Source organism: Lissotriton helveticus, chromosome 9 (assembly GCF_964261635.1).
Source record: "Lissotriton helveticus chromosome 9, aLisHel1.1, whole genome shotgun sequence".
Lineage (NCBI taxonomy): Eukaryota > Metazoa > Chordata > Amphibia > Caudata > Salamandridae > Lissotriton > Lissotriton helveticus.
Window position 1 is genome coordinate 956,612,024 of NC_136070.1, and position 15,429 is coordinate 956,627,452.

The window sequence follows — 15,429 nt, forward strand, 5'->3', positions numbered from 1 at the left end:
AACTAAACAGTTATACTACAATACAGTAAATATCAAAGTAAATATAATATAGTAAAGAAGAAAGAAAACAGGTCACAGAACTTACCGCAGTATGCCTCTTCAAGTAGGGAGTGGCTCCAATGTATGTCGCAGAATCCCCGTGTTAGCAAATCTTAGTAGCACGTTTATATAGAGCATTAGTAATATTTAAAATACTGAGTAAACAAAACTAAGTGCAAAAAAAGTCCTAAAACATGCGCCCCTAATTATCGCCTGCTGTGCAACTTTAATTCCTAATGAACGCGTGGCGCCAGTAAGACGCCTGCTCCCGGCCTGCTCAAAATCACAACAAAGAAAAAGTAAATAGCATAGCAATTATCACAGCATGCCGCCAGGCCCCGAAGCACGTCTCCCAGAGAGGTTGCTATCATAAGTAAACAAATGTAAGGCGCCTGCTCACCAGTGTTCATGACAGGAGCACTCACCCATAATTAACGCACAGCAGGTCTTCCGGCGAGGACCAATCAAATGCTATTGAACGCGCAAAAGCTGTCCTTGGGAGGCGCGTTCCCATTTTCGAATCGGCTCGTGGAAGCGCGTCCACAGAGCCGATTCTGCTCGTGCACTTGTTGTCGTTGTGAAGGCCTCCCAAGTGATACAGACCGGTGCACGATCAGACACCGGTCTGTGAACGTGCGGGAACGCCGACGTGCACGCTCATGTCGGCACGCTCCTGTCCTCCCGCGTCTCTTCCGAGGCGCGCTCCAGGCCGACTTGCGGTGTGCGTGCTCCAGCGTTTCTATGGCCCATTTACCGCAGCATGGTACCAACGGGCTTGGGGGCTGCACAACTGTCTACCAGCTTCTAAGCCTGTTTTTGTTTCTGCGGCAGCACATGTGGAATCAGGACAGCGGGTCCATTTATGCTAGAGGTAGATGGCATGTGGTAAGTGAGGGCCCGGGGGATTTGTTTGCTTGTCTTTATTGAGCTTCTCTTACTGCAGACACGACGTGCTCTGCTTAAATTTAGCATACAATGCCCGCTTTCTCTTCTAAAGCCACCGGGACGTCCGCAGCTGCTTCTTTGAAACGCAATTACTTGTGCCTTTACTCTCCTCAAACAATTCTACCCATAAAATTAGTGAGTACAACAAGCATGCTGTGATACCTTGGGCCAAGTTTGCACTATATAAAACTGTAAAATAATATACAGGCACTGGCAGGCTCATAAATGCATGTTAGGAGGCGAGAAGAGTTATCGTACGTGCCTGCCCCCGTGTAAGAGTCCTTGGTGTGCATTTTAAATAATAAGAATACAGGCCACCTGCGACCACGACGTGGCAAAATAATATTCATAGCTCAGTGCTGCGACAGATTTTCAGAGCCCCTCCCTTGCACAAAGACACAAGCAGTGGTGAAAAGGAAACAGCGCCCACAGGCAGTCATCTAAACCCCCAAATGTGTTTTATATTGCATTATGATAGCTGTAAAGCTGCCGTGAAAATACATAGAGGTTTAGACATCCGACACAGAGATGTGAGAAGTATTCCGAAGACAGGGGAACACATCAGGTGCATGAAGGGACAGCAAACTACGGCACACTTCCTCCTATTAAGGTGTCAAGTGAAGGGAACGGCCTGCACCATGCACTCATAAAGCCATCTGCGGTTTTTTTTTGCAGAATGAAAGTTAATGTGCACGTGACATGGAGATGTGTCCTAGTATGTGCCTCGTCACCTCCGAATTCCGAAGAACTGCGCTATGTTCTTGGATTCCCTAAGTGGAAGCTTGTGTGATCCTGGGAAAATGACATCCTCTTCGTAAGACTCATTCACCTTAAACCGTCCCATTTAGGACGTCTAGGAACGGAATAATTGCTGCTGTGAAACGTCGTCGAAATAATTTTATAAAATGTGCGTTCTCTTCATTGGGAAACAATAGGAAAGACATGAAGGCACAGATACTTGAACACAGGCTCCCCGCGGCACCTAACTTGTGTGTGGGCAAGATGTGCTCTTGAGCACTGCATCGCCATATGGACTGGCTGCCATCTGAGTACAGTGTGCAAAAAAATGGGAAGGAGTCTAAACCTCCAACAAAGAAGTACATAAAATCATGTAAAACCCAGTGGTCTGTCAGGCCAAGTGCACAAGGTGTGAAGTGCATAGAACTGCTGTGCATGGGTCTCGCAGAGTCTGTGAGCTGAGCGACCTGCAGCTGGGAAGGGTGTGCAGAGTAACTACAACACGCTGCAGGAGGGCAGTGCAGTACCCGTTCCTCCCTGGTATAGTACTCAAGGACTCTGTAGTTGCGTCACATTAACTGCAACCTATCACAAGCATGGCGTGTAGAGGAAAACCGCAGTGTACCTCGTGAAACTGCATGGAGGACAGGACTTTACTAGACAAATACATCATCCAAGCCCACATTGCATGGTGCAGTTAATATATTGCCTTTTCTGTTACAGCGCATTGTGTACACTGGGGAGGCAGGGTAAAACTCTTTGGGCCTTATTTATGAAGGCCTTGCGCCACCGGTGCGTCACTTTTTCCCATGTTAAAAGTGAGGCACCGGCAGCGCAAGGCCTTCATAAATGAGGCCATTTGTGCGCGGGTAGCGGTAGGTATAAAACACAAACCCAAAACGCTGTATAGTGCATATGCCATCCCATAAGACGTTTCAGCAGATTTAGACCGTGTAACGGACGGGAGAGAGTGTCCACTGCCTATCCTGAAAGGTGGCGTGGGTGGTAAGTGGAGTGGGATGGTATGTGAAGCAGAAATTGTATTTTCGCAAAGCTGATAGCCCCTTTCAGATGGCGTGAAGTGCAGAGACAGCTAACTGCAAAGGCCTTTAACAGTCAGGGGCAGACCTACCTACATTTAGTCTAGCACTTGCGCCCCCTGCTGAAAAATTATTACAGATTCGGCATCCACAACCACAGTATTAATGCAGTTAGTCGAGAACCTGAAAGCAGCTGCGCACCTCCAGGTATTGTGTCCAGAGGCGTTCTGCAGCAGGCTCGCGCATGCATGCTCAGCTTCGGGAAATGCAGCATCTGTAGTGAATGCGAAACATTAAAGATCTGCTCTAGCTGGGCTGGAATATGAGTGTCCTGTAACAGCCGCTCTAGAGCTTGTCCTAGAACCAGTCTAGAACAGTCAGTGGCAGCAGGTCACACAGAACTTAGGATAGACGCTGCAGTTCTTGCTTCACGTAACGGTTGCATACAGTATAATGGATGCATCTCCTGCTGCAGGGGGAGGGGGCTTAAAAACTGCAGGTCTTGTTGCAGAGTGGTAGCATAAAGGCTCTGTAAAGCCAAGAAGTGGCCATGTCCCTACTGCAATCAGCCTAGATGCTGCAGTTCACTCTGTAGTCAGTCTACAATCTGCGGGTCTTGCTTGAGTTATCTAGAAGTCTCCCGAAGGAACAACAGACTGACAGTGAGATGCTGTAATGTGAACTCCCGTAGAGGGCTAAGATCTCTTATCAGTGCAGTGGTCACTGCACACAACAGAGAATACACAGTAATGTGAGGTAATATCCAGCATAGGTAAATTCTTCTAAGGTCCCAAAGGCGAGACCGATTGCATTGCAAATGCTTTTTATTCGTTAATTTGCTCAATATTGTAAAGATTCAATGTTACCAAACAAACTGTTTACTAGTGACTAAGATTAATCCAAGGCTTCTACTTATCGTCTTTGTATTTTCATAAGTGCAACGGTTATGACCAGATGTGGGTCCTGTGATCACTATGATTTAGGAATATAGCTGTACTTCATGATGCCTAATAGGTTGAAACCACGTTGCTGTTACATGTTTCCCTGAGCTCTGGCAACATGGCCTTGCAGTTTTGTTAGATGGGTCCTATTTCATCAGGACCAAACTTGATATGCATATGGCTTGTCTCTGGAGTGGTGCAGGGGTGTGTGTGTGTGCCTGCGTGTATGTGTGTGCACGCATGTGTGTGTGTGTGCTTCCGTAAGTGTGGCTGTGTGTGCGCGCGTGAATGAGAGAGGCTGACGCTGTGAATGTGCAACAAGAGATGTGCTGAGGTAAGGGGGAGGAGGGGTGTGTGTGTGTGCCAGCGTGTGTGAGTGTGTGCGCGCACGCGTGTGTGTGCTTCCGTGAGTGTGGCTGTGTGCGCGCGTGATTGTGAAAGGCTGCCGCTGTGAATGTGGAATGTGGAGCAAGAGATGTGCACGGCTCCGGGGGGCTGGACATGCGTGTCCACGATGTGCAATCGACGCGCGTGCCCAGGTCTGTCTCCCTTGAGAGCCAACTCCACAGCAATAGGTCTCGAGCGAGACCTAAAAAGGACACTGTTCCGTGATAATGGGCGCATGTATGTCGCCCACAGAAGAAAAAGAGAGAAGGAAAGGGATGGAGGGTTAGAAGGAAAAAGAGAGTAGGGGTAGGAGAGAGAGAGAGGAAGGGAGGGAGAGAAGAGGCAGATGTTTATCCCCGGTTACAAGGATCCAATCCCGAAGGAGAAGACCAAGTCTTGCCTCTTTTTCACCCTCACAGACCCAGAAGGATGTCATGCTTCATCATTGGCCTTTTGGTGCTCCTCGTCAGACCGGCACTGCAATGTCTGAAGGGCCCCCGAAGGGTCTCTTTAGCGGAGATCTTTTAAAAGAGAATACGCCGTAAAGTGCGTGCAGGTGTGGGAGCGGGGCAGATAACGGGAAGGGTTCTAAGAGAGAGGTGAAGTGGTGCGTGCAAGTGAGGTTAAAAGTACCTAGGGGCATCCAGTCTTGGGTAGTTTATTCTCGTGGTGTCCTTGGTAAGTTAAAAAACCAACAGGTTAGTGTGTTACGTGGGGCTTCAATGTGCTGGTCTAACTAGTCATGAGGTCGACATGTTTCATGCTTGTAGTGTCTAAACGATCAGTAGCGTTTCTTCAGGACCTAGGAAAAAGTGCACGTCAAACTATAAAAAGAACTGGCTCAGGGTTACAGAGTGATAACCCTGTCAGACACGTGGGGTACCCTAGTACATAGTTCCTAGAGTAGTCAAGCGATCTCTGTAGGTAGATCAAACCACGTGTGCCCTGTATTAGTGTTCAGGTTCCTGAGCCTATGCGGCGCTGTTTGTGCAAGCATCCAGGAATAGGTTTCAGTGGGATGCTCGTGCCTCCGCACCTACCCCTTCCAGCAGCTGCTCTAACCCTCCATCCCTTTCCTTCTCTCTTTTGCTTCTGTGGGCGACATACATGCGCCCATTATCACGGAACAGTGTCCTTTTTTGATAGATCCTGAATCCATCTCTTCCTATTCTGCTTGCTACAAGTTGGAAAATACTGCTGGAACAGATGCCTTAGTAGATTTGGGTTAGAAGTAGCATATACTCCTGGGGTACCCTATGGTGCCTTCTGCAGTTTATTAACATCTAGGACCCTGCATGGCTTTTCTAACATAAGGACAGAGTAAGATTTCTCACCGGGACAATTGTTAACTCAAGCTTCGCTGTGCTGTGAGGCTAATTCAACTTGGGGGTGTGAGGCGTTAGAACCTGCTGCTCTTGATGGATTCACTCGATTATTATCAATTTATTTTGACATTGGTTGTGAAGAAGCCACTATTTAGGGCTCTAAACAATTCATGTTTTGAAATTAAATCCCTTGAGGGCATCTTTACCCTACTTGTACATTACCCAAGCCTCCAAAGGTCTAGTGGGTTGCCCATTTTGTGTTTGGCTCTTGTGAAGCAGCATCCACTGTTTAACCCATGAGGAGCCGGGAAGTTAGTTGCATTCTTATATCAAGCTATTAAGGAATGTGATAGGCAAGACTTAAAGGAATTGAAAGAGAGATGGCATACAGATTTGGGTGCAGATTTATCACAATTAGATTGGTCGGTAGCACTGGACAACATTGCTAAAGTCTTGATAAATACTAAATATAACTCTTTAAATTCTGTTACCAACACAAAGCAGTCTTCATACTCAAACAGCTACACAAAAATTATCCTTTTGTCCCACATGATTGCCCCAGAAGGGGGGTTTGCCTAAGCAATATTCTTTCGTATGTCATGATAATACCCGCAACTTGAGATCTTCTTAAAAACCATAAGCAATCAATTATTGGCCATGAATGGTAGACACATTTAAACACCCTAAAAACTTATCTTTTTGGGGATTCATCCACTGTGATAATGCTCAGAAATCTCATTGTTAGTATGTTGGTCTGACACCGTTACTGGCGATGCAGATGATAGCTATTAACTGGCATTGGCCAAGTGCACCGAACATTGCTACCTGGCGCTCAAACTTCTTGCTGTGCGCTGCCACAGAAAACCAGATCCACATGTCCCACCGTAGAAGAGTGAGCAGGACTTTAACAGTCATTAAATGGGATTCCCTGTTGCTGGACCTTGCATTAAGTTCGACAACAAAAAATCCTGATCCAATTTGCTATGCCAACACTGGGTGACATATTGGAGGTCCCGACTTTGATGTTGTTTTGTTTCACTTTTGTATCTTGGCAACTGTACTTAATGAACATTTCTGCAACCATTGTGGGCCTGGACAGTTTGTCCTTAATGTGGTAGTTGCACCACCAAATAAGAGGTTGCTTAAAATGACTATCCATTGCAATTATGTCCCATTATATACAATTAGGGCTCATTTGGTATATTTGTTTTCTAAAGGTAACGTCTTGCCTCCTCCAAGTTTTCTTCTTTTCTTCTTTGATCATTCTGTTGTTATTTGAACAGTGTTAAAAATATGTAAGGCATTGTCTTAGTAAATATCTCATGCTTTACATGACAATCAAGATTCATTTAAATAAAAAGGGATGTGTACGAGCAAGTGCGGGAGCGCACAGACCATCACTCCGAGGATCCGCACAGCTCACAGAATTCCTACAGGACCACGATAGAGCGGTGGGCATACGGGTCCTTATAAGAGCCTAACTCTTGCAGGTTAAAAATAAGGTCAATTTGGGCATTGGCCACTAGCTTCAGAGCTCAGCAGTCTTGGTTTCACTCCACCAAACTCTTCGATGCAATGCTTTGGTTTCCTGGACTCATAATCTATCTGGAATGCCTGAATTTGTAATTCCATTCCTTCGTTTTTTTACCACCTTGTCACTTCAGGGAGGAACCAACCACATGCAAATCAGATTTGTCCTCCTCCAATAGAAACTGTTCAAACGGGAGAACACTATTCAGGAACAATTTTGGAAGAAGGTGCTTTGGGGTACAGTTACCATCATTGGGCAACACCCCTCATGTATCCCTCAGTGTTGCCAATGGAGTGTCCCAAGATTCCGGTTATACTGAGATTATCTCTGACCTATGCCAAAAATCACATAGCTCTTCGTTGGATGCGGAATGGGCACGAAGCAACATGGCAAGTTTGGTGATTCAGACATGTGCAAAGACAGGGAAGAGTGTTTCAGAAGCCTAGGTCACCTCATACGGTGCCTGAAGGCATACCTGCTTCAGTCAGAAATTTCCTTTGCATTATGGTATTTGTAGTCCTGGTTTTATAATGGTATAAATAAGACTACAAGTGCAAGAAAGATAATCCATCTATAAAGGAAGAGGACTCCCGAAAAAAATGGGAAAGGATATAGCCAACATAGAAAGCCTATAGGGACCTGATCTGCATTCAATAGAGAGCTGAATGTCGTGGAGAATGTATTGGAGTGTGCACGAGGGATGCAACAATACGTAAGAATGATCTCCATGGTTGATGATGCTCTGGTAATTTATACAGATTGAAATGATGTAATAATTGATTTTGTTGCAGCTTTCCCTCCTTTTTCAATAAAAAGAACGATAACAAAAAACCTGGACTGGAGCAGACAGTCACCATGGACCTGGTAAACCTGATAGGGCTGGGAAGGACAAATTGCATCTACAGGGCTTCCCTGCCAAGACATAAGTGGTGAATGGCGCCGTCAACAATGATGAAGATTATGCGACCAATTCTAATTATATCTCTTACAAATTGTTGAATGCCTAAATACTGGTGTATGCTGTAATCAATTGACCGCACTGTGGGATATAATGAATATTTACCTTGTCGCGGTTGTGTTACAGGTAACGGCCTGTAACTCTGCAGTGTATGACTTGTGACGTAACCACAGGTTGTTATGCACAGCATGATTGTAAAGGTGTTTTAAAGAATGATCCCATAATGTTTTTTTCATTTACAGCATTAATGCTAACTGTCATTTTAAAAGGTTCAAAGAGATAGGTTACAATTTATGTGTAAAATAGTGTCACTATCCCACATATGTTGCTTTTTATTTCCTAGAAAGTGAGGAGGTTTCAGTTCAGGCAACTACTATGGAAGGCAGATTTTCTTAATCAATGCTAGGATATTAATATAAAAATGATTAAGGTATTTTTCATTGGCCATGATTGAATCAAATGTGTGTAGTGTTCATGGATACAAAGGGGTCTATTCTAAAAGGTAAATTTGGGCGCACAAATATGATTACGATCAAATATACCTTTTTTGCCCCTGACAGTGATTCCTGGGGGCTGTAAATGATTTCTCTGCCATGAGTTTGTGAAAATCTGCAGTAGTAAATCTCTTACAAGGGGTGGAAGAGGCTGGAAAAGGATGGAAGTTTAGGAATACCCACATTTACTTTTGAGGGAATTCCCAAACTCCTCTCTGACCCCTTAACACCCTTCAAATGAGCAGAGATTTACTCCTGCCAAAGGCTGGAGTAACTAAGGGGCATATTATCAAGGGCCGGCGATAAATATTGCAAAGCGCGCTTAGCGCTTGCATATTTATCGCCGGCTATCTCTGGAATTTATCGGCCGGTTAGCGGGTTATCAACAACGCGCATCGCAGAGGCGATAAAAATTCCAGAGATAGCGGGGATACAGCTGTTTTCCATGGTGGAAAACAGCGATATCCTAGATGATAGGGCCTGTGGTCTTAGCCACAGAATCCACCCCCCATGTTAGGTATGCCTTAGTCAGGAATTTAACAGACGTTAAATTCCTGCGTTAAGGCATACTTAACGTGATTTTAAATATCGTTAACCCTCGTTGTCAATATGACGAAGGTGGGTTAGCAATATTTTCCCAAGGGAGTCTTGTCAGGCACGCCTCCTTTACATCTCATTAGCGATGCGATGGGAGGCGTGCTGACAAGGGGCGCTATTGCAAGGAAAAATGCACTAGCGTGCCCTTGTTGATTATGTGATAATATTATCCCCGCTTTTCGCCCAAAAACGGATTCTAATATTATCGCCACCCCTTGTTGATATGCCCCTAAATTTCCAGGGTAGGAAGGAGAACGCAACACCCCACATTGGGTGTAAAAATATTTTTGGGTGATTTCTCTCCAAGGAATAGTGATTTCCTCTGGAGATAAAAAGTGTGCGTTTATCACAGCATGCTTCCTTCCCCCTGTGCTAACTTCTTCGCTATGGAGAACTTTTCTTAAGGGAGTAGGAGCCCCCATGGAGAGTGACCTGACATTCCCAATAGTATGTCTGAAAACATGCACCTGGCACAGCTCTCCAGGTTTACTGCTGCAATAATGGTGAATACCAAAAAGTAGTAAACATGTGCCCACACGCAGACCTAAGTCTACGAGTGCAGATTTACTATTTTTTATGTGAAACGGGTTCTTCGTTTTTCTGGATATTATTGTGACTAACTGCGTATTATATTTTAAATTGCTTAAGAAGTATTTGCATGGCCCCTGTTTAAATCAGTGCTATGCAGTGTTCTCAAATTAAATGTTGTCTGTATTCTATTGTGGTTATTTAAAAAAGAAAAATGAGAAAGGAATTGCTCTGGTGATGCCAGTCATGTGAATTTTTTTCAAAGACAAAATCCCAGCCTTTTAATGTTATTTCCAAGTTTAGTAAGATTATTATCTGAGCAATTTTGAACCCGATTTACTCGATTATGACCTAGCGCACTTCATCTACCACTGTAGCAAGGTCAGCAAATTCTAAAAGAAAGTATTCGACTTCATTAACAAAGCCCTGGGGTGCACTGTAAAACAGGAGTTTGCCACCATCACCACAGCGCACTTCACAACGGACTTAGCCACACAACACAACGCATACCTCCTAGACTTCCTCCTGGTGACAGCTGTTAAAACAGTGCTAGTCAAATGGAAAGACACCACCAAAGTCACATTCAAGGGATGGCTATACTGGGTGACATACCTCAGAGGAGCAGATAACACGGCACTAAGATACACCCCATGGAGAAACCCCAACAGAGAGATGTGGTCAACAAGAGACAAATTCCTAATCCCACACAAACCCCCATAGACAACAGGTAAACAAAACAACGGTAGACAACAAACCTCAGCTGGCCGCAGGTACAGCCCGCCAACAACTGAGCAGTGGATAACTGCCATAGCCACAAGATTATTGCCCGAACGCGAATGCCCGCGAAACCAGATACTTGTTAAATGTCATATTGTATTTTGTAATCTGTAAATACCAATAAAAATTTCATGTAGCGCAGTGCAGCAGCCAGAAGTCCTGCACTGCGTGAAGAGAGAGCAGGAGAGCACCATATTTACAAAAATATGGAATTCTCCTCCCCTCTCTCTAGCGCCTGTGCAGAAATATGCTGCCCTTCACCATGCACACATATTTGCACCATAGTGAAAGGGTATCTGAGTGAGTCTAGCATAGGTTTTGTACTGGAAAGATACCCTTCCAGTACACAGTACTATGCTTAGACTAACTTCAAAGCTTTTCCCACCTTGTATGTGTTCTGTACAGTGCAGCACACATGCAAAGTCAGAAAAGAAAGGAGAAATAAAAGCATTTCTCTGTGATAGTGCCTGGTTGAAGTGGGCACTATTTTTTTAAGCAAACCCTGTCTACTTTTTTTAGTAAATAGGGTTTTGCATCAGAAACCTTGGGTGGGTGCATGTGACCGCTCATGCACCACCCATGGAATGCTCCCTTGGCGCTAAGTAATGCAAAGCAGTGCTATTCAAGTGATTTCCCAGCGCAAAAGTAAAATAGTAAAAACAAAAATTGCGTTGGGTGCTAAACTTAGTGAATATACCCCAAAGTGTATTCAGGTAGAACCAGGTGTTGTGATCTAGTCATGGGTCAGGAACATATTATTTACTGGTAATCTTCATTACCCCTAATCTATGCCCTCCTCGACCCAGATGGAATACCTCAATTCACCAATGACTGGGAGGAGGAGGACGTAGATTAGTGGTTATGGGGAGTACCCAAGAATCGCATTTGTACAAAGGATCTGGCACGTCAACAAATAGGTACTCAGCTCACCTTGCACATGATTGAGCAGGATCCTTTTAGTGTGAATAAACTTTGAAAAGGGATTTTCACTGCATGTGTGGCACATTTGCTTGGTAAGATTTAATGTGCTTGAGCTAGAAACACATTTATGCAGCAGATAATGGCTTAAATTATAAATGTAGTATAATTCTATAATTATGCTGAAATTGTTACAGCCGCAATATCCAACTCCAGTGGCTTGCCTGTTTCTTAATTTCATCTCATTTATTCACATTTCTCTGGCACAATACACATTCGTATGTATTTTTGTTAGTTAGATAGGCTTTATTCGATAAAAATTTATCATAAAAGCATTTTATGTAGCTAGTATTTCAATAGCGCCAACCCAAGCAAAATGCAGCAATACACATTTGGGAAAATGATGATTTAGTCTGCAGTTTGCAAATGAGATTTTTTCCAATCCTGGTTTGCCCAGGTTTCTAAGACCCTTTTTATACCCACACAGCAGTACCTGAAATGGAAAAATAGAAGTGCCGGTACAGTCTACCAGAGTGCCTACTTGCTTTTGAGAAGTAGTGGTACTATCCGGTTAAAAGTATTTTACCACTTCTGTGAAGTGCAGACACTCTCCCTCTCAAAACTAAGAAGTGCAGGTACTAAGGCGCAGATTTACAAGGCCCTTGCGACACTTTTACGCCGACGTTGCATCACTTGTGACACAGTGGCAGCGTAAAATATGCAGCCAATTTACAACTTGACGCATGTAGGGAGATGCATCACATTATAAAGCCCTGCGTGACATTATACCTGCATCATGTATAATGTATGCAGGGCGGGCGTTCCCACGCAGGAGAGCCTCGTAAAAGTGACGCAGGGAAAACGACAAGATTTCACTGCGTCACTTCTAGGACGCCACTGCGTCAAAACCTTATGCCTGCTTGAAGTAGGCATAATGAGTGACGCAGTGTAGTGGGAATAGACCTCAAAATGCATTTCTGGAATTGCTTCGTGCTTGCGACACCACACCAGCAATGCGTGACTTTTGCCCAAACAGATGAGTCAGAATTTCCGACAAATCTGGCAATCCTCGCGACATGGTGCGCCAAGCGGTAGAAACGGTGAATACATGGGGGGCGCAAAGGTTTCTCAGGGTGGCGCAGGGAAAGTGACGCATCTCTACAGATGCGTCAGTTTCTTGTAAATCTGCTCCTAAATACCTGACAGTACCGGCCCATTTAAAGCACTGCTGAGCAGTGATGAATGAAGGTGCTCGCTTACCTTGGGCAAGGACTGGCTGCACCAGCAGCATGGTGAGGCACAGCAGGAGCAGAAACCTGCACATGGTGCAGTCTAGACGAGACGCTGAGCCTTGAGTAGAAAGACTGCAGAAACCCAGGGTACATCAGGGGCTCTCACACCCAAACATGTTTGCTTTGGGATAACCACAAAATAAACAGGCCTTACAGGGTTGCTATAGAGAGCTAAGGACGCGGGACGGTGAATCATGCAACACTTTCCTTTCATGAAAGGAGAGGGTAAATAGAACAGGAATGAAGCACGTCCGCTCTGCTAAGAATTCTAGAAGGATTATTTATGGTTGGAGTATGTAAAACGTGCAGTCACTTCATCACGTTTCTACGCAAACCGGAAGCTGAATGCAGGCAACCATGGGAATATGACGTTTATGCTGGAGGAAAGTTTCATTTAAATCGGAATCATAGACAGAGAAAATGGCTCTTATAAATAAGAAAGGGACAATGAAATAGGTGTGTGAGAAATCTACAATTCACACACAGGCGTTTCAGGAACTTTGCGAAGGCTGTCAGCTGCAGCCGAGATTTCCAATGCAAAAAACGTTGTTGTTAAACAATTTCCCAGCAAAACATTTTTGCGAGTAAATTCACCCTCCAAAAATTGGGGGTTTGACGGAACAGTTGCCCGCAAAATCTACTTTTTCTGCATTTTTCAGCGCAATGTTTTTCAAACCTAAGCTTGCAAAGTTTTGAAATATTTCACAAAGTGTACAAAAAAACAAACTTTGGAACCTCGTACACCTTTAACAATATCTAAATGTAATATTTAAAGACATCTGTGAACTGTTCCACAGTACTTCACCATCTACGCTAAAAGCACTGGAACCCTCACATTTGGTGAACTTTTCACTCCTTGCTTTCCTCCAAATACTCACCCACTCAGTTCACTCCTCCTCTCCATGAGATTGTCGAGAGCTGTTCTCAGTTGCACAAGTCCTTTGTCATTTCTGATTTACTGATCACATCTCTTCACACCCTTGCCTCTCCGGCTGAGTAGATGAGACTGGCACTAATGTAGACCAGGGAAATGGGACCCCCATCCGCTGGTTTGGGAGTAAAAAAATCTGAAAGCTAAAAAAAAGAAACTGGAGCTTGAGAAGTGCAGTGGACCCCTCAAACCTTGAGGCCACGGTGGCAATGCACCTGCTGCACTAATACTAGCTATACCCTTGCCTGGTCCTTCTCGCAGGGTCAGACATACCTTGAACCACCTATATCCAGATCCTCTCACTTCTCGTACATTAGCCCCCCAATCGCTGCACATTACCACTTTTCTGTCACTTCATGATACACCATAAATAAATACTCCCTTGTAACACCCTTAACTCTGCACATCCGCCCTATACCGAATCAGTAATGGCTAACTGGTCCATGCTCTGCGGCTGCTTCCTTCCTATCATCCCCTTTCCTCCTGAAGAACTCATCTGCATCCCTTCGACGTGTTTCCTCAAATTTTGACTAAAAAGCAGGTACACTTCATGAAGATGTACATCACCCTGGGTTGATATTAAATGCTATCTTTTAGTTGTAACAGCCACGTTTGCTTCTATTGATGGGTGTGTTGACTTTAGAATTAGCTCATGTCAGCTGGCAGCATTCTATATCATATCAGTCTTCGTACTATATTGTCCTAGTAAAAGAGAGCAATCACTGTAGGGAGACATTTATCGAAGAGGTGTACTGCTGAGGTGAGACATAAAGGAATAGCTTTGACCTAGCAATGATTGACTCTACCATAATTATCAGGATTTTCCTTCACTTCTTTATAAACGATACGTCAAAGTCAGCATCTTTTTCATCAATAGAATGCCAAAAATCCTCTGCATTCCAAGCATGGTTTGAGCATTAGGATGGTCAAGACCAGCCGCGGCCGCTGCAGGTAAGAGCGGCGGGCCGTGTTGGGCAAGGAGGGTGGGGATTTCGAGAGACGACCACGAGGAACAATGTAATATTTACTTAGACTTTTTTTTCTGTTCAGCTATATTGGTTGTCAGACCCTTTTCCCTCTATCCGCTTATGACATTTCATTAGAGTTAAAGATCATTTAAGGAGTTTGAACCAAGGCTGATTATTTTTTCTTAGGTTCTGTGGTTACTGCAATGCTAGGGTCTGCTTGTCTAAAGCTCCTATTGCCTTAGTGATGCTAATTTGATGAGTTATTCTGTGAGTGTTAAATGTTCATGAAGGGGCTTACCATAAAAGGGCACAAATATGTTGCTGTATATTGAATTAAATAATTTGAAGAGAATCTGACCAAGGGATTCGTGATAGGATACAGCGAGAATCCGCTGCAATCGCTCCTCTAGAAAAAAAACTTTTTTTCTAGAGACCCCTCACCCACCAAGGTGACCCCTAGGTGACATGCTTCATCATTGGGGTTGAACCCCAATGATGAAGCGTGCCACCTAGGGGTAACCCTGGTGGGATTCTCGCTGTATCCTATCACGAATCCCTTGGCCAGGTTCTCTTCAAATTAATTGATTCTTGTTTGTTACACATCAGCCAGGAGGATAAACCTAGCCTCTACCTCTACCTCCCTCCTTTCTTTGCTTGTAGCTGCATATTGAATAGCAACATCCTGGAATCCAGAATCGAGGACACCATGTTGAGAAACTCCTGATGCAGTTTTCTATGAAAGTAAACATTTTGAGGAGGAATAAGGGACTCAATGACTGCCCCAGAAGGATGACACTTTGCCTCTGAGCAAGGAATGCAGAACTTAGAATCCATGACAGCCAGTGCATCACGGGACAGATCCACCAGCCCCTTAAGACGACCCTATATTCACTTGGACACTAAGGGCTATATGTAGGTAGGCTATTAACGGTCGGTAACGGGCGAATTCGGCCGTTACCGGCCGGTAATAGACTTTTCCTATGTAGGAGGCTTTTTTACAGATTCGGTAAATAACGAATC

The 15,429-nt window shown here is 44.4% G+C and overlaps 1 protein-coding gene across 1 annotated transcript in view; it reads right to left on the reverse strand.

Annotated features, from left to right (window-relative positions):
• The window catches only part of LOC144783084 (cadherin-related family member 4-like), a 361,413-nt gene extending 348,845 nt beyond the window's left edge, over positions 1-12,568 (reverse strand). The window contains exon 1 of the mRNA XM_078662246.1: positions 12,479-12,568. Coding sequence (XP_078518372.1) covers positions 12,479-12,542 — 64 coding nt within the window. The 5' untranslated portion in view covers positions 12,543-12,568. The remainder of the gene's footprint in view (positions 1-12,478) is intronic.
• Between the last annotated feature and the right edge of the window lie 2,861 nt (positions 12,569-15,429).